Raw genomic sequence first — 22,226 nt, forward strand, 5'->3', positions numbered from 1 at the left:
TGCACTACACTCCCGCCCGCCTCCCGCCCCTCTCTCTCTCTCTCTCGCCCCCCTCTGGAGCCCCCTCTGGACCGCATGGCATCCGCTCCCGATGCCCAAGTTCATCCCGTTCATTACGGGGATACAATCAGTCTCTATTGCGATGACGGACCCGGTTTCGTGTACACGCAAGTGACGAGGTAAGTGTAGATGCTCGATCGATCTCGATCGCGATCGCGAACGCGCCTTCTCCATTTTTCCTCATCTTAGTTCGGCTCACGTTTCCGTCGCCGTAAGCGTGCAGCGTGATCGCGATATGAAAAATCCAGCCGCCGTCCACGAAACGAATCCCGGTCTCAAAAACGTTCACGGTCAGTAAAAAAGTGGGGGCGGGGACCCCTGGGGTCATGGGAGAGGCGCGAGACAGCAGTCGCAACTACAGTACAAGTACATGTTACTATATAAGTGTGAATGAGTGAATAAGTGCGTGAGCGTGAGGAGAGGGAGAAAGGGGAAGTCTAATTGCTAATGACAACTCGGAGGAACGCCTTGATAGATAGATAGACAGATAGAGATATATGAGATTGTCGATGGGACGGAGTTGTTCGCGAGCGAGACGCTTGCAATGGCTCTTGCACACGTGCTAGTGGTGGGGGCCCGGGGGCCCGGGGTCGGCTCATTCGTTGGGCGTTGTCCAGCGACCCTTTGAGAGGTCACATTAGCATTTTTCTAAATTTAGTGGTAACCTTTCAAATTCTCTACCCGAACAAGTTCAAAGCGCAAAAACGCCTACTAAAGATGAAGGAGAAGATGAAGGAAAAATACGGGTTTGTATAGTAGCTTCGTTGCCATGGCGGCGGCGGCGGCGGCGGCGGCGGCGGCACTTGACCTTTGATCTATCTTGTGCAGATCAGCGCCCAAGAGTCATCTGACCTCGAGAGAGTTAGAGGAGCTCGTTCAAGCGGAAGTACGACAGCAGGATGGTTTATCAAAATGACTATAAATTAATTAATTAATTTTAATCATAGAAAAAGTATGTAGCCGAGAAGGACGACAATGAACAAGAGCAAAATCGACAGAGAGGACGTCACTTGGAATATGGACAAGTAGTGGAGGTGAAGAGTGAAATAGAACGTCTGTCTAGAATAATTTTGAATTGCATCCTTCTTTCTTTCTTTGCAGTTGCTACACACGTACACCAATCAATTTCTTTCAGTCAGTACCACTGCTACGTCGCAATTGGAACCAAGCAACATGCAGGCATGTTAATGACGTCATCCTCCTCCTCCAATCAATCTCTCTCTCTTTCTTTTAGATGAAACTGAGCTCGTTTGGAATCAAACAGTCTCGTTTCAAAGTGCTACCTCGATACAAAGTCAGATCTATTGGTGACAAAGTGAGATCTTTGAAGGGGTTATAGGGTTACCTTGTAATAATTCAATAACTAATTAAGGTGATGATTGGTGATCAAGTTCAACTGGAAAGTGTCAAATCAGAAGGACAATTTCTTCACTGCAGTCGTTTTCTGTACAGAGACAAGAAATCAATTGAGGGTCCAATATCAACGGAAGAAGGAAGGTTTGTTCATTTGTTTCTACAAAATAATAAAGTGTTAGACGCGACGTCGTCACAGCAAAGAGCTCAACTTGTCAGCTACTCAATCAGCGCTGACAATTATGTCCCATTATTCTCCACAAAAAGACAATCCTTCCAATGCTGTCAAGGTACGTACGTCTTGTCTATTCCCCCGCCTTCTACTCTAATAGCCTCGTTCAATTCTATAGGCTGGCAGTATTATTCGATTATTTCATCGTGAAGTCGAAGCTTATCTTGTAGCCGAAGGCAGTTTTATTGAAGCAGAGCCTGTTGAAAACGGTACTAGAGACAAGGCATGGGGGCCAAACGATTTGAATCGTCTTCCTTTTAGTTCATTTGAGACTTCGTCCCGCCGATCAAGATCGTCCAAGAAGTTTGTTTCCGTCAACGAGTGCCATAACCTATTGGCAAATTGAGCTTGAAAAATCGTCAGTCACAGGTGAGGAGGAGTCACTCAGTTGCCTTTATTCATTAATTAAATTACTGTTTTACAGGTGAAATAATCAAATGGGAACAAAGATGTCGTCTTCGACACGTGTGCACTCGCAAATATCTTTGTCTGACGAAAGAAGAGAATAGCGTGACTCCTGTCACATCAATTGATGTTCATTACACGGTATAAATTAATTAATTTTAATTAATTAATAAATTAAAGGGCACATTCATTAAGAACAAATTTTCTTTTTGTAGCTCAGTTTGACTGATGATCCTGGACTTTCGACCGTCTTTCGTCTTTTTTCCGTTATTCAGGCAAAGCAGACAGTTGCACGTATTAACTCGCTCACTCGCTCGCTCGTATTGCGCGGAATAGGAAGTGAATGCCGTTTGCTACGACACATACTGTCGCATTGAACATCCCCAGAGCAAACAGTGGCTCCACGCACTCACAGGTAACAGATCATGTAGCACACACATTCGCGCGCGCAATCTCATCGCGACTGCTCTGGGCTCTTAGATGACTACGAAAAAGAATCGATGAAAGCGACGGAAAAAGGCAAAACGAGTATGGAACAATTGGAATGGGACGGTGCAAAATTGAAACAGGTTAACATAACTTGTTGTTATTTTTTTATTGACCCGCCGTTCCCCTCAGATTGGCTCTTCTGACGTCATGAACTACGATGACGCCTTCACCATTCAAGAAGTGGAAAAGGAGCACGTGGACATTCTCAATCACACGGCCGGAATGATTCCCGTCATCCGCCAATACATCAAAGATGTGAGACGAACGACAAACGATGATCATCACTCACTGTCATATTATTCCTTTGTTTGTAGAGAGAAGAAGGGCGTCGAGCTCTCACTCGAAAAACAGCGTCAAGACTTGACAAGGTTTCACTTGCTTTCTCCCATATATATCTATCTATATATCTATATATCTATCTACAAACGGCACTTGTTTTCTTCTTGCTGCTGCAGGGTTTGCGCGAACTTGGAGCCTTTCAAATTGAGAAAGGAGAACCTGTAAAGGCGCGACAAAAATTGCTTAGAAATCTTCGAGTGAGAGAATGAACACATGATGCACGCTTTTCTAAATCTCACCTTACCTTACGTTACGTTAGATCATTGATTTGCTCGTCGAATTGCTCAAACTTCCTCGTGCCAAGCAGGAAAAAGAGTACACTAGTCATATGCTAAGTATTTGAGATTTGTTATTTCTTTATGTAGATATCAGAATCACGTGCTCGTCTGCCAAGCAGCCTATCACGTCTTGGAGCAATACTTAGTAGGAAACAGTCGCAAAAATGAACTCTACGTCGCCAAGTACATTCCGTTTTTTCAAGGCCAGGTACATCCCCTCGCCTTTCCACACAGGAAATGTTCTATCTTCCTTCGTCTTTTAGATTGGCCAAGGCTTGAAAGCTGAGACGATGGTTATGGAATTGGTGCGCGACAACAGGTACTGTACTATATAGGGGGCTACTAGAACTTTCTTCTTATGTCTTCTCCTGGAAATAGAAAAATTGTTGATCGTGTTGAAGAATCGCAAATAGATCGCTTTGTGAATTTCCTAACCGAAAGCAGGGTACGAAAATTGAATTGGGCTCGTTTGAAAAATGATTGTCCTCTTAGGATTATCGTTTCCTCGACTTTCTCGGCGTTTTGTGCGTTTGTGACGGAATAGCAATTCCAACAAACCAAAGTGAGTCGACTACATATAGTTGGTTCGTTGTTTTATTCTTATCTTCATTATCAGATTACGTGACGAAAAAACTCCTCCAAGAAAACCAAGTAAATCATATACTAACTGTATGTAGTATCCTTCTTCTTATCATATAATAATGTATAGTCGGTTGTGTATCTCACCGAATGTGGCGATTCATTGTCTCCCGCTCGAGATCCGCAAATGGTCTACGTTTCGGAAGACAGCGGAAAAATTTGGACTCCCTTGGCTCAATTTGCCAAAGGCCAAGTAATGAACAAACCCTATTATTATTATTATTATTATTATTATTAGTGCATGATTTCCCTAGGAAAAAAATCCTAGTCCAAGATATCTTTTCCTTGAAAGGCAATTGGATCTGTTCAATCAACTCTGTCATGTATGACGACGACATAGTTTTAGTACTCGTATGCACACTGACCCACACTCTCTGTTAGGGAAGAAACGAATACGCAATCAATGTCATCACCAAAGTATGTTCATCGTCTATACTGTCTACGTACGTCATAGCCACGTGTTTTAGGAGCTGAAATATTTGACATGGAAGGAAGCGTTTCTCTGTCTCAGATCCAAAGAACTTCCCAATCATCTTCGAGCTAAATATTGCAACGTCATCATTGGTAAGTACAGCAGTTCTCCATCCAAAATAATTTATAACTTTTGACGCCTATAGGAATGTTTATCAACGTCGGGGAAAATCGATCCGTTTTAGATAAACTCTGTCTTTCCTACGTAACTTGAGAAGAAGAAGAAGATGTTGACTCTTTTCTATGTAATTTTTCTTGCGCAGGTGTTTAACAAAGTTGAGGCGAAACCCTACTCATCTGCGGCTGATGATCCCAAAGAGGCAATAACTGGAGCACGAATGGACTTTTTCCCCAATATTCGAGATTGGATTGGGAAATTTTTGGATGAAAATGGGGTACGTTTGAAAAAGTGACGTAGACGGCGTTTAATTAATTAATTAATTAATTAAAAATAGAATATGAAAGCGTCGGAAAAAGGCCACAATCAACTTTTGACCGAAGTGCTTCGACTCTTGCACTATCTCGTCGGCTACGGATACTACGCGAATGTGGACGACATTCAAAGACTTCTTAAGCCAATGCTGAGCGTCATGGACGGTCGAAATGACGAGCCTTCTCCACACGGTTTCTATTTTCCCCCTAGATCTCTCTCTCTACTCATATATCCTCTGTATTTTCTTTAGCCCAAGACAAAGCGTTGGAGGATTACAGACAAACGACGCGTTTTGTACAGAGCGAAAATAACAAAGAAGTCGTCAACGCAAAACACATGGCCATGGAAGTTATTGATCTTCTCTTCAATTTCCGATTTAATATTCGTCTCGAAGTAAGTTGATAGAGGACGAACGCATCTCAACTTTTCTTCTAATTAATTGTCTTCTCGCGGCGGTGACAGCGTTTCATTTACGAATTTCGTCGCGTTTCGTCAGGCCGCGATTCAGCTCCACTTCGTCCAGTCCTTGAACCTCCGACTCAACTCCGACGATTGCTTCGCATGCCATCGACACGTATGCACAGATTGACGGGGGTAATCATGAATATGCTCTACTCTCTATACCCCCTCTATACACTCTCTTATTTTTTATAGACGGAATACGCTGCTCTTGTAAAGTCTGAAGCCGAGTGCAAAGTTTTGGATGATGATCAGTATATTTTAAACTCTCAATTTGTCTAACTTATACACTCTCTTTTTGCTAGCCTTGCCACGTTTGCTCGTACTCAACTTGAAGCGATTTTGGACGAGAGTTCGTTTTTCGAAAACAGAGAATTGGACTTGATTCTCAAAGATCTCTCACGTTATCAATACGATAAAATGGTCATTGCTTCAATGAGACTGATGAGTCGATATTTTTCAGCAAATAGCACGCTCTTTGATCGAGCCGTTCAAGCACAGGTTTGTCTCAAAACACTCAAAAACGAGAGAGATAAATACACATCTCTTTTCAGGTCCTCGTTCACGAGAAATCAATTGATACGTTTCATTACATTGAGAAAACGTTGCCAGTGCTCAGACGACTGGCGGCGGCAAAAATGACGCACGAACAGGAACTCAAAATGGGAGAAATTCTCGACGCCTACAGCCGGTAAGAAAAGAAAATATGTAATTTCATATAATGTATAAATTTTTTACTAGAAAATGTTGGATTCAGTCCGCCGACGGTGAATCGGCTTTTGAATCGCACAAAATGAATCAAACCATTCTTTATAATTTTGGTATAAACCCTGATATCTTGAATTAATTAATTAATTAATTAAAACTCCTCAAAAAGGAATCCTTGCCGACATTTTTGACATTCTCGAAAAAGAGATCGACATTGATCGAAAGGAATACGAAGGATTACGTGAAGTGTTTCGCAAATGTTTTTCACTGCTTCAAGCGCTCGCTCGAGGAAACGCCGTCGTTCAGCAGAGACTCTATAGCCGACTCGATCGGCTGCTAACGATTCGCGGTGCCGAGGCTCAAATGGCTAATGCCCTTGCCGAAGTTTTTACAGGAAATCAAGAAATGTGCATGAGGATTCGAAATTATCAGGTTTTTTATGACTCAAAGACAATTAATAATTAATCTAGGATATATTAATTTTTTATATAGGTTCAAAAAATTGTTGGTCTACTCGCACTTCATCAGCAAGATGCAAGCGAGTTTTTGGATCTTCTCAACGCTGTCGTCAAGGTAACCGCCGTCACTTGCAATAAAAAATTCCAAAATTCATCTTCTCGTTTAGATTGAAGAATTGGATTTACCGTTGAAACGAAATCAGGGATTTGTGATGATAGCCATCAATCAACAACGCTCCAAAGTGTGTGGAATTCTCGAATCATCCGAAGCGGAAACGCGAAAAAGTTTGCTCGAAGAAGGAGACATGTCCAGTCCCAAATTGAATTATCTCCTCCGACTCGTCGATCTTTTGGCCACGTGTGCCGAAGTAAGTACGAATAGGAATAAATTATTATTATTATTATTATTATTATTATTATTATTTAGGGTGAGAATCGTTTTATTGAATCCATGTGTCAAAATATTTTCAGCATTCCTGAGCTATTTGAGGTAGGAATTCAAATGTTCAATGAGCGCGGCTTCGTAAAATTAACTATAAGGTTCTATTGAATCCTGATATCATTGTCGCTTGCAAGAGACCGTACCTTCGCTTTTTCATTTGGGTCTACCTAAACACGGCGAGCGGACAAGTGGAGAGCGGCGCAGGCGATATGGACCACGACCCGTAAAATGCCTAATTCATTCATTTTTCCCATAATAATAATAAGAGCCTCCTCCTCCTCTTTGTGTACGTAGAGACATGTGGAAATTTCTTGATCTCGTCAGCAGAGCTCTCGGCGAAATCAAAACGGGCCTTCAAGGCATTTCGCAAGACGTATCCAAAGTGCGTGCCATGCAGAAAAGCCTTCGACTTGGCCCAAGATCACGAACGTCCGCGACGTCTGAACGTCCAAAAAAAATGCTGTAACGAAACAACTAAACAGACGTGATATTTATTTGAATTGAATTTGTTTTTCAGGCGAAAACAAAGCACAACTAGTCGAATTTTGGACGAAGGATTTTTGTCGTATTTCTTTGACGGAGTCCTCCCCCTGCTTCAGGTAAAACAGACACCAATATATAGAAATTTCTTGAGTCGATGTTTTTCTTTGTCTAGGTTTTCTATTCGGATTATTTCCGGTCGGATCCGGACAATCTCGATCATCGGCACGAAATCGGCACGTCGCGCGTTCTCGCCGACACTCTGCTCGGCATTTCAAGCGAAATCGCTCAATACGTCGCTAACAAAGCCCAACATCGATTGATGCGACGCACCGTGACGGCTGTCTTGGCTCAGCCCGCATTGAATCTCCCCGACGATGTGAGTTGTATGAGAATCGACGCTCTCTTTTAAAACTACGTGTACACCTTTTCACACGAGAGAATAAAGTCTGTTTCTTTTCTACAGAAAGTAGCTCAGTTTGACATGGGCGGTTTTGGAGATCGAACAATGGACGTCAAAAGTCCGGCACTCAAGGTGTCGTCAAGGCAACGACGATTATATATATGTCATTCTCTTTCTCTTTTTCTAGCAATATGAGAGAGAGCATCGCTCTGAAGAGAAGCTCAACTATGAACTGAACAATTTTGCAATCAATTTCAAGCGAGCCTATCAGAAGCGAAACATGATACGAGATCAAATTAACGTTCCAATTGACGAACGTACGAGAAGAACGTGCTCTTGGTCAATGTGTAAATTCCTTTTCGTGCAGAATATTGCGAAGACGAAGACGACGACGAGCCGTTGCCGCTCGGAAAAGAATTTCAAGATCACGTGAAGGCATTTTGGTAAGTAAATTCACCAACAACCCACCAGAACGATTTTTATTTTTGCTCGTATTTAGCAAACATGGCACGGTCGTCGATCCTAACGGGGAAAAATTGGTCGAGCAACTCTGGTACGTCACTCAATTCCCCGCCACTCGACGTCAAATTTTCCCCTTTTTTTAGCATTTCGTACAGTAGCCACGAGTTGCGGACCATGAGCGAAACGGAACGGCTTCAACTTGAGCGTCTCAGCATTCGTTCGCTCCAAGTTCTACGCGCTATCATTCACAATCAAATCGTTCAAGTTCCCGAACTCAAAGAAGGTTTTGAAGTGCCCAAAAGCTACAAAGTCGCCATGGATTCGGTGGAAACGGTTCAAAAGTCTCTCAATTCCTTTGGCGCTGCATTGAAAGTAAATAGAGGAGCTAGAAGAAAAAGAAAGCCATGCACACACACACTCCGTCGCATTCTTTTAGATTATTCCACTTTTGTCTCATCACAATGACGATATTGTTCGCGAGACGTTGGCCTTTCTTTCGTCGCTCATTTATCGCGGAAATCCTCAAGTTCAAAATAGCTTCGAGGATTATTTTCTTCATACGAGAGAAGAGAGATTCTTTATTGACATACAAGGACGCCTTAAACGCTCGGCCGTCGCTACTAGGGAAAGGTTAGTCGCGTCGCCTAATAAAGCGGAAAGGAAACAAAGGAAATTCATCTTAGGAGAGCTTTGCTATCTCAGCACAAAGCTAAAGTAGAGAAATCAAAGAAAATGGTGCCACTGCCGTCATTGTAGGGGTTAGGGAATTGGAACCTTTCTTCTTTTCAGGCTGAGACGCTGAGGGAAAGAACTCAAGGAAAGACGACTGGCGAAAAGGTACGGAAATGTTCACCTGTGCATGTTTATCACGCGCGTCTCATGCACACAGATGGGATACGCGGCTATGGGAAAGGCTGAGGACGAAATCGAAATGGAGGAAATTGCTATGAAAGCGGTACACTAACTGTATATAGAATACATCATCATCATCATCATCATCTTTCTTTTGTAGGGTGTTGCGGCTGATGAAGTGAAGGGGGAACCGTCACCCGATCATCTCCGCTTCCGAGACGACGGCTACATTGAAATTGTCTTGAGAATAATGGGCTACATGTGCGACGGACATCACAGGGTCTTGCAAGTAAAGAAGCAATAGAGATTAATTATTAATTAATTAAAAGAGACACTTTTGTCTACGTAGGACTATTTGCGAGAGCAGCCAGACAATATCAAATCGTTGAATCTCGTGTCGGAAGTTTGCACTTATCTCCATCTCTTCTATAATGCCATTGACGAAGATAATATTCCTCTCGTTATTCAATTGTTTAATACTCTCGTCGAATTTGCCAGCGTACGCGCTTGCAATGCATCTCTTTCTCAATCCAAGTCTTTTTCGTAGGGAAATCAAGACAATCAAGCGACTCTATTCGATCATCAGATCATCGACATGATCAATGACGTCATGCGAATGGAAATGACTCGTTTTGCTGATTCCGATCATGTCGACGACGCCTACGATCTCAAACAGTCGGCCATGGATCTTCTTTCAGCGATGGTTGAGAGAAACGACGACAAAACAAAGCGATTAGCCAAAGAAATTCTCGAGACGATTCACATTGATGCGCTCTACGAAAGCATGACCACGTTTCAAACAGTTGCTGAAGAAACGGCAAGTTTAATTAAACATTATCCAATATATGGGGTTTTTTGACGATTTTTTTTTCTAGCCTGGTGATGAAGGAGAAGCCGCTCGTCGATTGGCCTTTACAATTGAACACGTTTTGAAGCGTTTCAGGGATTTTGGTGGCGTTCTTTACGGAAAAAAATGTACGACGGTTTGATTGTAGTAGCGTAACCTTATTAATTAATTAAATTCGTCGTCTAGGGAAATTTCGTCACAAGATTTCGCAAGAGGAAACCGTCGCCGAAAAGGAGCTCGACAACAAGACAATGTCTGTTGAAATTCTCGATGGAGACGAGTTGCATAAAGTCTACTTTCGAGTCAAAGATCAGGTAGTCTCTATAGGCTACGTGGGTGGCGGCTTTCTTCTGATTGCGATTGGCTTCGTTTGTAGAGCGCACTTCGAGAGGAAGTGAAGGAGACGCTCAAATGGAACATATCTCGCGACAGTCCCACTGACAAATTACGCGATTTCTTGGAATGGGGCCGAGATATTCAAAAAGACATACAATATCAGGTAACTATATATAATACACTATTGAACAAGGAAACGCGGTGATATGTATAGAAAAAAGTTCGCAGTCATTGGCTTGCTTCGCTGTTCGTATTGGGAAAGTCAGTCTACGTGTTTTACTTTCTTTGAATTTAATTAATCATCGATGGTTTCTTGCGCAGTTCCTTTTGGTATTGGATGGTTTTGCTTCTCACCTTGGCTCTAAACGTTTTTGTTCTCTCCACGTGGAACGCTCCTGAAAATCTTTTCCAGTGAAGTCGCATCATCATTTCTTGATGATACACTAGTTATTGACTCTTTTTCTTTTTGCAGACATCGTCCTCACGTAGAGACAAGTTACTTTTATCCTGTCCTCTACTCCCTCGGCGGCTTGCATTTGTTTTTCAGTCTCTGCATGCTGATTACATTCTACATAGCAAACGCTCACAACTTTGTTCTGCCCTCCTTCCTCTATTCCCTATTGTACGTACGCCAGTTATTAAATAATTAATTATATTTAGATCGAATTTTTTAGGAGAAAGAAGCGTCCTGAAGACAGCCACTCGTCCATCAACATCCTCGGATTGAGGAGTTTGTTTTACCTGGTACAGTTTGATTTGAATTTTAGTCACAACATCATATTTCTTCTTATAGCTGTTTGTCGCCGCTTCGGTCCTGTCTTTATTCTTTGATGGCTTTTTCTACTGCTTCCACCTGTTCATCATTATCGTCAACAACGACATTCTACTGCGTGTGCTCCAATCAGTAACGAGAAACGGTCAGAATAACGTCGTTTATTAGATGGACCATACATATACATACATGTACGTAGGAGTGTCTTTGCTATGGGTCGCAGCGATGATGTTAATCATCATCTATGTCTATTCTGTCGTCGCCTTTGCCTTCTTGCGTCAGTCATTTGATCGCAACGAGGGTCTCTACTGCGAAAATCTCGGCCAATGTTTTGTCACGAGTCTCAAATTTGGTTTGTTGAGTGGCGGGGGATTGGGCGAAGCTCTCGCGCCAAAGACGTACAGTTTCTTCGAACCGGGACTGAGAATATTCTTTGATCTCTCCTACTTCATCGTCATTACGATCATAGCACTGAACATCGTCTTTGGTATCATTGTCGATACGTTTTCCGAATTGCGAGATGACAAGGTAAAAAATAGACAATACACATATAATTAGTTCATCATCATGGTTGTTTTCTTTTTGTAGTGGAAAGCTCAGAACGACATGGCTAGCGTCTGCTTTATTTGCGGCAATCCGAGTTTTGAATTTGAGAAAAGAGGCAATGTACGTCACACTAGAGACGCATTAGTTACTGTACAGTACCATTATTCTTCTCCTGTTATATCCAGGGGTTTGAACATCACGTGAAGAATGAGCACAATATGTGGGCTTATCTCTTCTATTTTATTCACCTGAGTGAGAAACTGCACAATGATTATACGTCAATTGAAAGTCACGTGGCAGAGAAAGTAAAACTTTAGTTTTTATTAATCGATTATTATTCATTCGCTTATTATTAGCTCAAAAAAGACGAAATTGATTTCTTTCCTCTAAATAAGGCAATCTGCCTGTCCGACACGGAAGATGCGAGCATCGAGCAAATACAGGAGTTGAAAAATATGATCCAACAGCTTTTGGATCGTCACCAAAGAGAGGTCATAGTCCTAGTGACGTCAGAGTGCCAATCATTTTTTTCTCGTACTCTAGGATGCTAATCTCCGTCGCCGTCAAGAAAGACACGAACAGGCTCTTTGGGAAAGGAGACAAGGACTCGCTAGAGGATTAACTGTTGGTACTAGCGTGGGTAAGTAATTGCCTATTAATTAATAATATCTATCAATACGTGGGCGTTTCAGATGACGATGACGACAACGAAGTTACGACAATTTGAATTTGCTTGCTTTAATTAAACGAATTTTGCATTCAATGTACTGTACGTGTTTTTTTTTCAGTCTAATGTGTACTTTGTTGCTGTGCGCGGGAACATCTATGCTGGAGGGGAGGGAAATCATCATCGTCATCGTGCGTGCGCTAAGTTTCGAAGAAAAAGATGGGGTGGCTTTACGAGATGGTCAAGGGATCGTGGTTCGATTCGTTGGCCGAGTATGCTATGTACAATACGACAGAGTTTCTCTACTACGGTACAACGCAAGCAAGTGGAGCTTCGTCGCCGCATAAAAACGTCGTTTTCTAGTCTTTCTTCTTCTGTCGCCTTTCATGATTGCTAGCGTCTTTCTCTCGTACAAAATGATCAAGATGATCGATCAGAAAGAAAAATCAAAGGCAAAAAAAGGCAAGAATCGTCGATCGCGCCTTAATTAATTGAGTTTTTGTCATTTTCCTCCTCTGCAATCTCTCTAGACAAACGTATGACAAATAAGGCTAAGGCTTCAGGAAGACAGAAGCCAAAACAAAGCTAAGACTTGATACTACTAGTAGTGTAGTGACACAATGTGACGGCAAGTATAATAGCATATATTTTACCTTCCACATTCAAAGTCAATGCTTTCCTAAACTGCTACTGTATTGGCATTGAAACGGCTGAGGAGTCCTAGGAAAATTAATTAATTAAATTAATTAATTAATTAATTTTTCTTACCAACTTGGCGTTGTAATATTACTCTCGCACATGTACGTCTCGAAGATTCGCTTAAAATTCTTTTGTAAGCGCGTAGACAATCTCAAATGAAAGCTGAGGTCATTCCAATGCTGCTTTGTCAACGACGCTTTCTCTCTCGCCACTCGCTTATAATAGTCACGCGTAGCCGAAAAAACCTAAAAACGATTGATTGATAAAATTAATTAATTAAGTAGCAAATAATTCTACCCTCGATCGAATGTCGGAAAGTTTTTCTACAGTGAAAAAATCGTGTCGTCGACTCGGTAAAGTAATAGTGGGTAAAGGAACTCGACTAGTATCTCGCACACTCGTCCACGCATCCGTCTACTCACAATAATCATTAATAATTAATTATATTAGTTTTGTTTTTGACGCACTTTCATTCCAATTTCGCGACGATTTGATCTCTGTTTAATTTTTTTCATAATGACGCGTTGTTGTTGACGACTTGTCGGCTCCCAATTGACTTGAAACATTTGGAGCGGTTGAGCATAGGGCGAATCCTCATCACTATCCGTGTTGCTTGCCTTTAAATCGGCCAAATGCTTAGCAAGTTGTTTGTCTGTTAGTCCAATGAGTCTTGCCCCGGCGGCGTAGTGGCCCACGACATGAGGCGCTTTGCGTACTTTGATATCATAGTATCTATTTCGTGAAACCACTTCATTTGCATCTAGATACACGCGCGCTATTTATACCGTTGAATTTCTCGAATTGACGAGAGAGCTGACGTTGTCATAAATCGGTTGAGCGCAGTAAAAAGTATCATTTCGTCACCTTCCTTTTGGTCTTCATGCATGCGCATACCAATAGAAAGAATTTTTTAGTTTTTTTTAAACCCACCACGTAAACTGTCGAGATATTTTTCTGTGGAGGTCATCAGAAGTAGAAATTCACCAAAATCTATCACTCCATTTCCTATATATGACAGCATATCGATTCGGTGAGCTCTAGTTAAATATTACTTACCGTCTGCATCGATTTTGTTTAGAATGGTCTCGATTTCTTTGGCACTTAGAGCAATGTCGACCGATTTCATAGCCGCATCGAGTTTATCCGCCGTAATGACACCTCCACCGTTAACATCAAACAAGTCAAAGGCTTCTTTAAATGCTATAAGAAACACTTTCTATTTTTCAGTTCCTTTCTCTTCATTCTGAAAAAAACCTTCGACTTGTTTTGGCGTAAGCCCCAGTTCCTTTGCCATTTCAACAAACTCGGGCGGATGTCGAATCATCAATGACTGTCTCTTTTCGACGACGGCGGTGCCGGCACCGCGAAAATGCGATGACGCTCCGCGCCGAGAAGGTGAACGACGAGACTGGTCAACAGCAACGCTCTTCATTAATGCTGTTGCCACGGGGACGACGATTATGACGTCAAGCCGCCAGTGTAAGGGTAAGAATATATATGTAGTAGTGGTCGCGTGATCAAGAGTCCCCATTGTCAGAATGTCGTATCGCGCTCCTTTGTACTGGGAAAGCGTTCCCAGTCTTTGTGCCCGTTGCGATAACTGTTCCAAAAACTCCCTCATGCTTCTGTGGCACTGCAACAGCTGTGCCAACCACCCGGGCTACGATCTTTGTAATAATTGTTGGACGAGTTCGCGTGCTCATTTCGACCATCGCAATTGCATGCGCTTCTACGACACGGGTCCGACTGTAAGTGGACGCATCACCGTCGAAGACGTCGACAAAGAAATGAACTATTTCGTTTGTAACAACGACGAAATGTCCGAGGAAAAATACGTCGTTTCCGGGTGCGATCGACTAAAGGCCGTTCTCCGCGGCGGTGGAGAACTTCGCAACGCTATCGTTCACGTCAAAGACAGCAAGGGTCGCTATCGAATGAATTTTTGCACGAGTCCGTGCGACGGTCAGGCAAAGATTTACATCGCGGAACCAAATAGTGTAAGTTTGGTATCGACGGCGGCCCGGGATGGCGGCGGCGGCGGAAACCGCCAGCAGATATCGCCGTCGAGTTCTTTGGGTATGGCTGCTCTTTTGAGTGCTGTAGCTCAGCCTCGTACTCAAGTGCGCACACAAACTCGCATGGAAATGCGTAATGTGCAAACGCCCTTTGGATCGATGACGTCTCTTCGTATGGAGCAAGTGCGTCAAGTGCGTCAAGTCGATCCACTTGCCAGGCTCATGGCTGGATTGGCCATCGCTTCATTGCTCGACGATGACGATGATTAGATGTAAGTTTTTTCGCTTTTTTGTCTGTCTAAAAATAGACTATATTATCGAGCATGCGTGTATTGAAAGAAGGAAAAAAGGCGGGGCTCTGGACTCCGTTCCTGATCCGCCTTGTGCGTAGTTCCCTACTGAAGTTCCGATCGTGTCTCGCGTGCCTTTTCCCTACGTGCAAGATGGGCAACTCGGGGAGCATGAAGACGCCGACGTCACAGCAGGAAAATCGTTCTTCGTCGCGCAAAAAATCGCGATTCGGTTCGCTTCGACGCAAGAAATCGAAGCAGCAGCAACAGCAGACAAAGAAGGATCCCGTAAAGCTCTACGTCAATAAGCCGAACGCGTCTTGCCGTATGGTCTGGCTCTATTGCGCCGAGGTTCTCTCTCTATTCTCTCTATTCTAGCTATAGCTAGTTGCATGCGTGCGTGTTTTAGAACGACGTTCCGTTCGATCTCCAATTTGTCGACGAACATCGCGGCGAGACGGCAACGGCCGAATTTCACGAAATGAATCCTCACGAAAGCGTTCCCATTCTCAAAGACGGCGACGTTGTCGTTTTCGAAAGGTAGGCAATTAGCCAGGAGAGAAGTGTCCTTTTTCTATGGTATGCGGCGGCGACTCTTTACCGTCGCTCAGTCGTCATCGAATACTAATGGAACGTACGACCTCTTTCGCTTTAGTATTGCCATTCTTTATTATCTCGCCAATTCTCACACGTCTTTCGCCGGTTTCGGTAAAACACTCAAAGCGCAATCGACTGCCGGATCGCTCTGCTGCTGGGCTTGCAAGACACTAACCAAGTGAGTAGTTGATTTCTTTACGCGCGCGCGATCGAGTCATCGTCACGTACCCGGCCCCCGCGCGCGGCCGCCGGCCTTTTCAGTGGGCGCGCGGCCGGCTAGATACACTTCTCTACGTGTTATGTATGACTCACTTTCTATTTGTTTTTTCTAGAGCGATCGCTTACCATTTCGTCTTTCCCCAGTTCGTCGACGCCTACAAACTCGAGTCATTCGAAGCGAACGCGGCACTCATCGAACAGGGTCGTAAGGAGGTGAGCGCTTGTCTCGACACAATACAGAACGAATATCTGACCCGTGCCGGACACGACTACCTACTCGGCGACGACTATACGGTCGCCGATATGTGCGTGGCGACCGTACTCACTTTACTCGAATCGGTCCCCGATTTCGATTGGGATCCGTGGCCCAAAGTGAGCGCGTGGATGGAGAAGATCAAAGCGCGTCCCAAATGGGAGGAAGTCAACGAAAATCATGCTGAATACGTCGAGAAATTGGTCATGCGACAGAAAGAGGGATCGAGACGACGCATTCAGCAAGTTGCTAGCGTTTTATGCCCTTTGGATGATGACAAGGACGACGAAGAAAAGGAAAGAAAAGTGACGACGACAACGTTGACGGTGACGGCTGCTGTTGCTGCTGCTTCTGCTTCTCCTGCCAATGATGGAGGAGGAGAAGGAGGAGGAGGACAAACTAGCGAGATTCGTGTCGTCGTTCATGCTGATGGAGATGATGAAAAGGATGCAGCAGCTGCAGCAGCAAACGGTGGAGATGAACTTCCCAAGGATGCTCAAGATGCTAAGGCTACTGATGGCACTGATGCTGCTGCTGCTGAAGATACTAAGGCTGGCGATGATACTAAAGACGCTGAAGAGAAAAAAGCTGCTGATGATGATAGTGTTGAAGCCACCGCCAAAGTTGAAGATTCCAAAGATGACGACGACGTCGGAGCTGACGCCGCACATGAGCCCAAAACGAGCGAAGAAGAGGAGAAGAAGGAGGAGGAGGTCAAGGCGTCTGATGAACCAAAAGCTGAGCCCGTGAAAGAGGAGGAAGAGGAGAAGGAACAGCAGAAGGAGGAGGAGGTGGAGCAGAAAGAAGAAAAGGAGAGCGAAGAAAAGGATAAAGAGGGCGCAGTAGAAGAGCCAACAGCTGGCGACAATGAAAGCGGCAACAATGATAGCGGCGGCAAGAAGGAGGAGGAGCAGGAGGAGAAAGCGGATGCGGAAGAGAGTGAGAAAAAGGAAGGCGTTAGTGGCGGCGAGGAAAAAGTGGAGAAAGAAGAAAATGCCGATGATGAAAACGGTGGAGAGACGACTACCCAGCCCGAGAAAGAGGAAGAGAAAGAGAAAGAAGAGGAGACGACTCATGCAGAAACTAAGGAAGAATCAAAAGCAGAGGAAACGGCGGCGGCGGCGGCGGCGGCGACGGAGAACGTTGATGGTAAGGACGATTGAACGCAATGTTTTTGTTATAGAATTTGGCATGCACTCTCCCTCGCGCGCCTTCACTAACGCAAGACCCTTCCCCTCGATTTTCTTTTCTTTTTTTTTGTACACTCGTCGTCAAATTTGTAAGAGCTCGTTGAATTCAAGCCGCGTGCGCATTGATACGTCATCATTTTTCGCGCGAGCGCCAAAGAGAGCCCAACCAATCGGGAAATTAGTAGCAGCAACATTTGGAGCGCGCGCCGTGCGATGATTGGACCGCACCAATCGACGGTGGCGGCGGCGGCAGCAGCGGTGGAGGCTCAAGAGGCGACGGGCGCGGGCGGCGCGCAATCGTCGTCTAGCAGCGACCCAATGGCTTCGATTCCCATCGACGCATCGGGTCGCAACGATCGCATAATAGAAGAAGAAGAAGAAAGACGACGTACCGGGCGCGTTTTCACCAAAAGAACGAGCAAACGCCTACGAAAATCGCCTGTATCGCACATGCAAGCAGAGCCGAGTTCGATAACGACGAGTACGTGCTGATTTCGACGAGTTATGCCCTCGAACTCGACTTCTCTTCTCGTCCAACATGGCCGCCCCACCTCCATTGTCTTATCGCGCCTTTTTTCACTTTGTTCTCGCCTCGTTCTAGTCCCAACGAACGTCGATCTCGATAACGGTGGCGAAAGGCAATCGACAACGCCAAAACGAGCGCCGCGACACAGAGCGCTTTGGACGCAAGCCGATCAAGAGATTTTCTCCGAAGCCATTGCTGAAGTAAGGAAGGAAAGAAGGAGCGCATTTATTTGAAAAATAAGCACCATCTCTTTCGTCGAAAAGCATGGAAGAGATTTCGATAAAATACAAATTTTCATGAAGCAAAAGTTGAAGAAACGTTTGTCGACGTCGGATAAAGTGAAAAATCGCGATCAGGTTAATTAATTAATTAAACATTAATATTTGACCAGCGAAAAAATCAAATTTCTCTAGGTTCGACACATGTATTACAGAACATGGAACAAAGTATGTAAACTGATTGAAGAAACAGCAGGCAAACGAAAAAAAAGGAAAAAAGGGTCTCCCTTATGACGTCATTATCTGATAATAGGAAAAGAGGCTTTACCTCACGAAGTGGGAGATGAAAGTGTCAAGAAAGTGCGACGTGAAAAAGATGACGTCAAAAAGGGAACGAGAGAGGAAATCAAAGCCATATTGGCTTATTTAGTACTAAAGAAAAAATTGAGAAGTCAAAAATAATAAATAAATAAATGAATACGTAATAAATGGTTTTTCTCAGAAGACGATCCTAAATTTGGAGTGAGATTTACTCAATTGAAAAACCGAGGGTAAAAGACGAGAATTAAAAATTGATATATTTGCTGACTTTTCCTTTAGATCTACCCTGTTTAAAGTCAAAGGCAAGAAAGTGAAGTAAGAGAATAATAAATAGTATTCTTCTCCCCATTATAGATTATTTACTGTATTGATTAGAGTGAAGTTGCCCATATGCAAAGCTCTCAAAAAAGACGGTTAGTTGCTCTCTAATTCTTATATCATAAATCAATGTTTGCGTTTAGATGAAGAAGGCCACGTTTCCGGGTTTGTTCCCCTCCTCCTCGTTCATTTGCCTTTCTTCTAATTTTTTTGTGTGTGTAGTGGTTCCGCTGTCTTATCATCACCTTCACTTCCAAAGAAAATCACTCTTCAACTTCTTCCCCAAACAAATCAGGATTTCATTGCCGTGCAATTATCCGCATGCAATCCAAGAGTGAAGTAAGCTCACAGACTCTATGACGTCATCATATGATGACGTCACTTTAGAATGATTTTAACGCCATCGCAATCAATTGCATCAGTCATTTCGTACATGCAGTCCAAATGGGCACCATCACGTCACCCTGGCAACGTAGAGGGACCCGGATCTTCATTATGTTTTTTACCTCCTTCTTCTTCTTCTTCTTCCCCGGATGATGAAGATGAGGGGGAGGGGGAGTATCTTGAATGGACTTTGGATACGTCACGTGATGTCACTGTGGGAAAAATCTATCAGAAATTGAGCAAACCAAGCAAATTCGTTCTGCACTACAGTTGGACGAGAAAGAATCAAGTAGAAAACTTTTTTATATTATATTTATTATATCGTATTTTTAGTCTGTTGCCACGACGACGACGACGACGACGACGACGACGACGACGACAACGACAACGAAAACGGAGGGATCATCATCATCATCATCATCATCATCATCATCATCATCTTCATCGTCGTTTTCTGCTCTCTCTCATCTCTGTCATCTCATAACGGCGTCCAAAGAGAAAGAAAAACCAAAGTCTGTCTCCAAATCTCCAAAGATTTTATCCCCATTGAATTCAACGTCGTCTGCGTCCACTTCCGTCACTTTTGCCGTTCCGTCAGCTGTATCAAGTTGTGGTGGCAACGTGAACAAACGCAGAGGATCTGGCGTAACATTGCCACCAGCAAAAAAACCAGATTTATCATCAGGGGTAACTCTAATGACGTAAGAAAACGAAAATACATATTTCTTATTGAGATCTCATACGACTTTTTCTAGTCCTAGTGGTACTGTAAGGAAAGTCTTGTATTCTGGACGAGACGGAATTCAAGTAATAATAATAAATTAATAAATAAACGGTATTGATTATTTAATTGCTAGAGTGTTCCTGTTCCAATGAATCATCTAATGCTTGCTATGAAACCCCTTCCTCCTCCGCCTCCGCCTCCAACTAGGCAACAAAAGGTAAAAACAAGTCACGTGCTAATTTTTTATTAATAATTTTTTGAAGTCTCTTCTACCCAAATTGACTCCATCGTTCACCGTTCCCGTTCTTCCGTCGCCAAAAAGCCGTTTACTCGCACCCAAGACCGTTCCTCCTCTCCCTCCCCCTCCCCCTCCTCCTCCTCCATCGTCATCATTGTCGTCGCCCCTGGCAACGACAACGGGTGCTTCACTCATTCAACTCGCTCTCAAAGCGTCCAATATCAAAACGTCAACGTCATCACCTCGAAAAAGCCCGGATCCGGAACCAATTCATTCACAACCGTCCACTCCTCCTCCATCCACGCAAATGACGTTGGAACAATTGCTCGAAACGCCCAAAAAAGATGGAGAAAACCAAAGAAAGAACGACAATGATGATGACGATGACAATCCCCCGGATGTTCTTGATGATTCCGTCAGTCTTAATGATGACGCATTACGAGGTCCGTTGCCCTCCGAAGACACTCTCTTTGGTTTTGCAACGAGCTCAAATGGATTTGGCGAAGCCACGGCCGTCGTCTCAGCGGAACCAACCAATTTTCTCAAGGCATTTAGTACAATTCCTTTTGGGGAGGGGAGAAAGGAGTCTTCACCAGTCAAGTCAGATATTGGAGATGATTTGTCATGGTTACCTGAGGTGAGAAACACAGCAGTTTCTAAAATCAAAATTCATATGAAATTGTTCTTAGGTTGAGACATCATTGCCTGCAGGCTTCTTAGGTATGCATCATTAACCATATATGGTCAAGAAGAGCTATGATGTCACAAAGGAAAGCGGACCAATCAAGAGAAGAGGAATTCTTACGTTACGTTACATAAGAACTCTTGATTGGACGCTTGCCTTTGTGACATCATCGGTCACGTTAATCTTTCATTGATATTCTTCTAGGGCAATTGGAATCGTCTCCTGTAAAGATGAGGCACTTGTCACAGGTAACACATCTTCGGTGTCACTACTACGTTGTTTCTATTTCTTCTAGGACTCAACTTCGTCGTCGGATGGAAAAGAAAGTGTTGTTTTGTCTCGTCACATGGCTGATGTCGATTTGACATTGCGTTGCATGATGGAAGAAAACAGTGTTGACTTTGTCAACAAGTTTCATGATCTCGCTGCTCAGATAGCTGATCCGGCAGGGAGTTCTTCGACTCGTTAATGAATCAACAATTATTAATTAAGGTTGGATCGCCGCTCTAGTTTTATTGTTTGCGACGAAAACCTCAAAACTGTTCATACTGATTATAAGAAATTAATTAATTAATAATTATTTCGTCATTGCCGGTTCGGAGACTCGACGCGTCAGACAACGATTCACAGTGAAAGTTTTGCGATAACCTTCTCCAATAAAAAAAGAGATGAAGAATTAAATAGTATCAAAATAGAAAATAATTATTACCGTAGGGATAATAACGAACAGTCATCATAATGTCACTGGTAGATTTCAGTATTTTCACAGCCTATGATAATTGATGAGATGTTTCTGTGTAGAATCTCAATCAATCTCATCTAACCTGTGCGTGGTCTATGTCTCCGAATGAAGCCCCGTTCACATGGAGGATCTGGCAGGAAAAAGCGTCACGCCCCCTCCCTTTGAACACAATAGCTACATATGATACCTGATCGCCAACTTTGAGTCCAATTTTCTCCGCTTCCGAATTTGGAACAATCTGAAAACGACAGACTTACGTACGTAAGGCTTGTCATCATTATCTTCGCTCACCTTCGATATGTAGATGTCTGATCGTCGTTCGCTTCCGCCTCGAACGTGAAAACCGAGCTGAAATAAAGGATAAACGTCGCAACATCAATACAACAAGTTATTTTCTCGCCTGATCCGATGGACCGGGCCTTTTCAAGTGGATATCGCGAGGTAAGAATGCTTCCAAATCGTTTCCGTAATCAGGATCGCCTTCTCTCTGCAGCCACACAAGTTTTTCGGCTCTGTTTTCGAATTTTCGGGCTTTGACCAACCTCCTCCGCTGGTATCCACGCCGGTGGCGGCTCATACGGAGGTAGATACACCGTTATCATGTCCTGATCGTCGAATGGTTCCAAAGCCATTTTTCCCGCGTAGCGTGCGCACTCTTAACCGGAAGCGACGAAAA

The 22,226-nt window shown here is 43.5% G+C and overlaps 5 protein-coding genes across 7 annotated transcripts; 3 read left to right on the forward strand and 2 right to left on the reverse strand.

Moving 5' to 3' along the window:
* Positions 1-31: 31 nt before the first annotated feature.
* LOC136190039 (inositol 1,4,5-trisphosphate receptor type 3-like) lies at positions 32-12,314 on the forward strand. 2 transcript variants are annotated; one of them, XM_065978113.1, is made up of 71 exons: positions 32-179; positions 250-350; positions 719-806; positions 889-946; positions 1,008-1,094; positions 1,162-1,239; positions 1,295-1,375; positions 1,433-1,557; positions 1,613-1,703; positions 1,764-1,854; positions 1,907-2,014; positions 2,070-2,191; positions 2,266-2,325; positions 2,387-2,465; positions 2,531-2,619; positions 2,669-2,794; positions 2,854-2,907; positions 2,995-3,075; positions 3,138-3,193; positions 3,244-3,364; positions 3,420-3,475; positions 3,535-3,601; positions 3,649-3,718; positions 3,773-3,807; positions 3,866-3,988; positions 4,050-4,118; positions 4,177-4,212; positions 4,263-4,359; positions 4,413-4,471; positions 4,530-4,661; positions 4,722-4,890; positions 4,950-5,092; positions 5,162-5,293; positions 5,354-5,412; positions 5,464-5,659; positions 5,713-5,849; positions 5,900-5,979; positions 6,036-6,298; positions 6,359-6,439; positions 6,492-6,692; positions 6,752-6,814; positions 6,865-6,989; positions 7,061-7,228; positions 7,284-7,365; positions 7,422-7,625; positions 7,695-7,781; positions 7,837-7,966; positions 8,017-8,092; positions 8,149-8,202; positions 8,255-8,483; positions 8,548-8,741; positions 8,795-8,846; positions 8,901-8,948; positions 9,001-9,066; positions 9,124-9,252; positions 9,313-9,462; positions 9,511-9,780; positions 9,839-9,938; positions 9,997-10,124; positions 10,187-10,309; positions 10,361-10,407; positions 10,468-10,557; positions 10,619-10,768; positions 10,821-10,890; positions 10,940-11,063; positions 11,118-11,446; positions 11,507-11,584; positions 11,650-11,769; positions 11,821-11,955; positions 12,008-12,104; positions 12,157-12,314. In XM_065978113.1, exons 1-71 carry the CDS (start codon positions 76-78, stop codon positions 12,189-12,191), a joined length of 7,758 nt encoding a protein of 2,585 aa, XP_065834185.1. In that variant the 5' UTR covers positions 32-75; the 3' UTR covers positions 12,192-12,314. The 2 variants fall into 2 exon arrangements, with proteins under 2 accessions (XP_065834185.1, XP_065834186.1); XM_065978114.1 differs by having other exon boundaries at positions 7,713-7,781.
* Positions 12,315-12,759: 445 nt separating this feature from the next.
* Positions 12,760-15,120, reverse strand: LOC136190041 (uncharacterized). Its single transcript, XM_065978116.1, has 8 exons — positions 14,085-15,120; positions 13,887-14,030; positions 13,761-13,835; positions 13,616-13,706; positions 13,298-13,562; positions 13,128-13,244; positions 12,900-13,075; positions 12,760-12,851 (listed from the first exon to the last, which is right to left on the reverse strand). The coding sequence occupies exons 1-8, from the start codon at positions 14,449-14,451 to the stop codon at positions 12,800-12,802; spliced, it is 1,287 nt and encodes a 428-aa protein (XP_065834188.1). The 5' UTR covers positions 14,452-15,120; the 3' UTR covers positions 12,760-12,799.
* On the forward strand, positions 14,353-17,527 carry LOC136190040 (ABC transporter F family member 4-like). Its single transcript, XM_065978115.1, has 4 exons — positions 14,353-15,486; positions 15,545-15,675; positions 15,791-15,910; positions 16,065-17,527. Exons 1-4 carry the CDS (start codon positions 15,169-15,171, stop codon positions 17,365-17,367), a joined length of 1,872 nt encoding a protein of 623 aa, XP_065834187.1. The 5' UTR covers positions 14,353-15,168; the 3' UTR covers positions 17,368-17,527.
* Positions 17,528-17,552: 25 nt separating this feature from the next.
* Positions 17,553-21,405, forward strand: LOC136190045 (mucin-5AC-like). 2 transcript variants are annotated; one of them, XM_065978119.1, is made up of 18 exons: positions 17,553-17,875; positions 17,996-18,120; positions 18,184-18,276; positions 18,334-18,394; positions 18,452-18,589; positions 18,641-18,689; positions 18,739-18,774; positions 18,835-18,872; positions 18,921-18,942; positions 19,000-19,116; positions 19,165-19,450; positions 19,495-19,862; positions 19,917-19,968; positions 20,019-20,102; positions 20,149-20,760; positions 20,813-20,843; positions 21,013-21,056; positions 21,104-21,405. In XM_065978119.1, exons 1-18 carry the CDS (start codon positions 17,608-17,610, stop codon positions 21,275-21,277), a joined length of 2,598 nt encoding a protein of 865 aa, XP_065834191.1. In that variant the 5' UTR covers positions 17,553-17,607; the 3' UTR covers positions 21,278-21,405. The 2 variants fall into 2 exon arrangements, with proteins under 2 accessions (XP_065834191.1, XP_065834192.1); XM_065978120.1 differs by having other exon boundaries at positions 18,644-18,689.
* Positions 21,295-22,194, reverse strand: LOC136190050 (PDZ domain-containing protein 11-like). Its single transcript, XM_065978124.1, has 7 exons — positions 22,093-22,194; positions 21,951-22,037; positions 21,842-21,898; positions 21,738-21,788; positions 21,633-21,680; positions 21,518-21,578; positions 21,295-21,456 (listed from the first exon to the last, which is right to left on the reverse strand). Exons 1-7 carry the CDS (start codon positions 22,180-22,182, stop codon positions 21,386-21,388), a joined length of 465 nt encoding a protein of 154 aa, XP_065834196.1. The 5' UTR covers positions 22,183-22,194; the 3' UTR covers positions 21,295-21,385.
* Between the last annotated feature and the right edge of the window lie 32 nt (positions 22,195-22,226).

The sequence above is a fragment of the Oscarella lobularis genome, chromosome 8 (assembly GCF_947507565.1).
Source record: "Oscarella lobularis chromosome 8, ooOscLobu1.1, whole genome shotgun sequence".
NCBI classification, from domain to species: Eukaryota; Metazoa; Porifera; class Homoscleromorpha; order Homosclerophorida; family Oscarellidae; genus Oscarella; species Oscarella lobularis.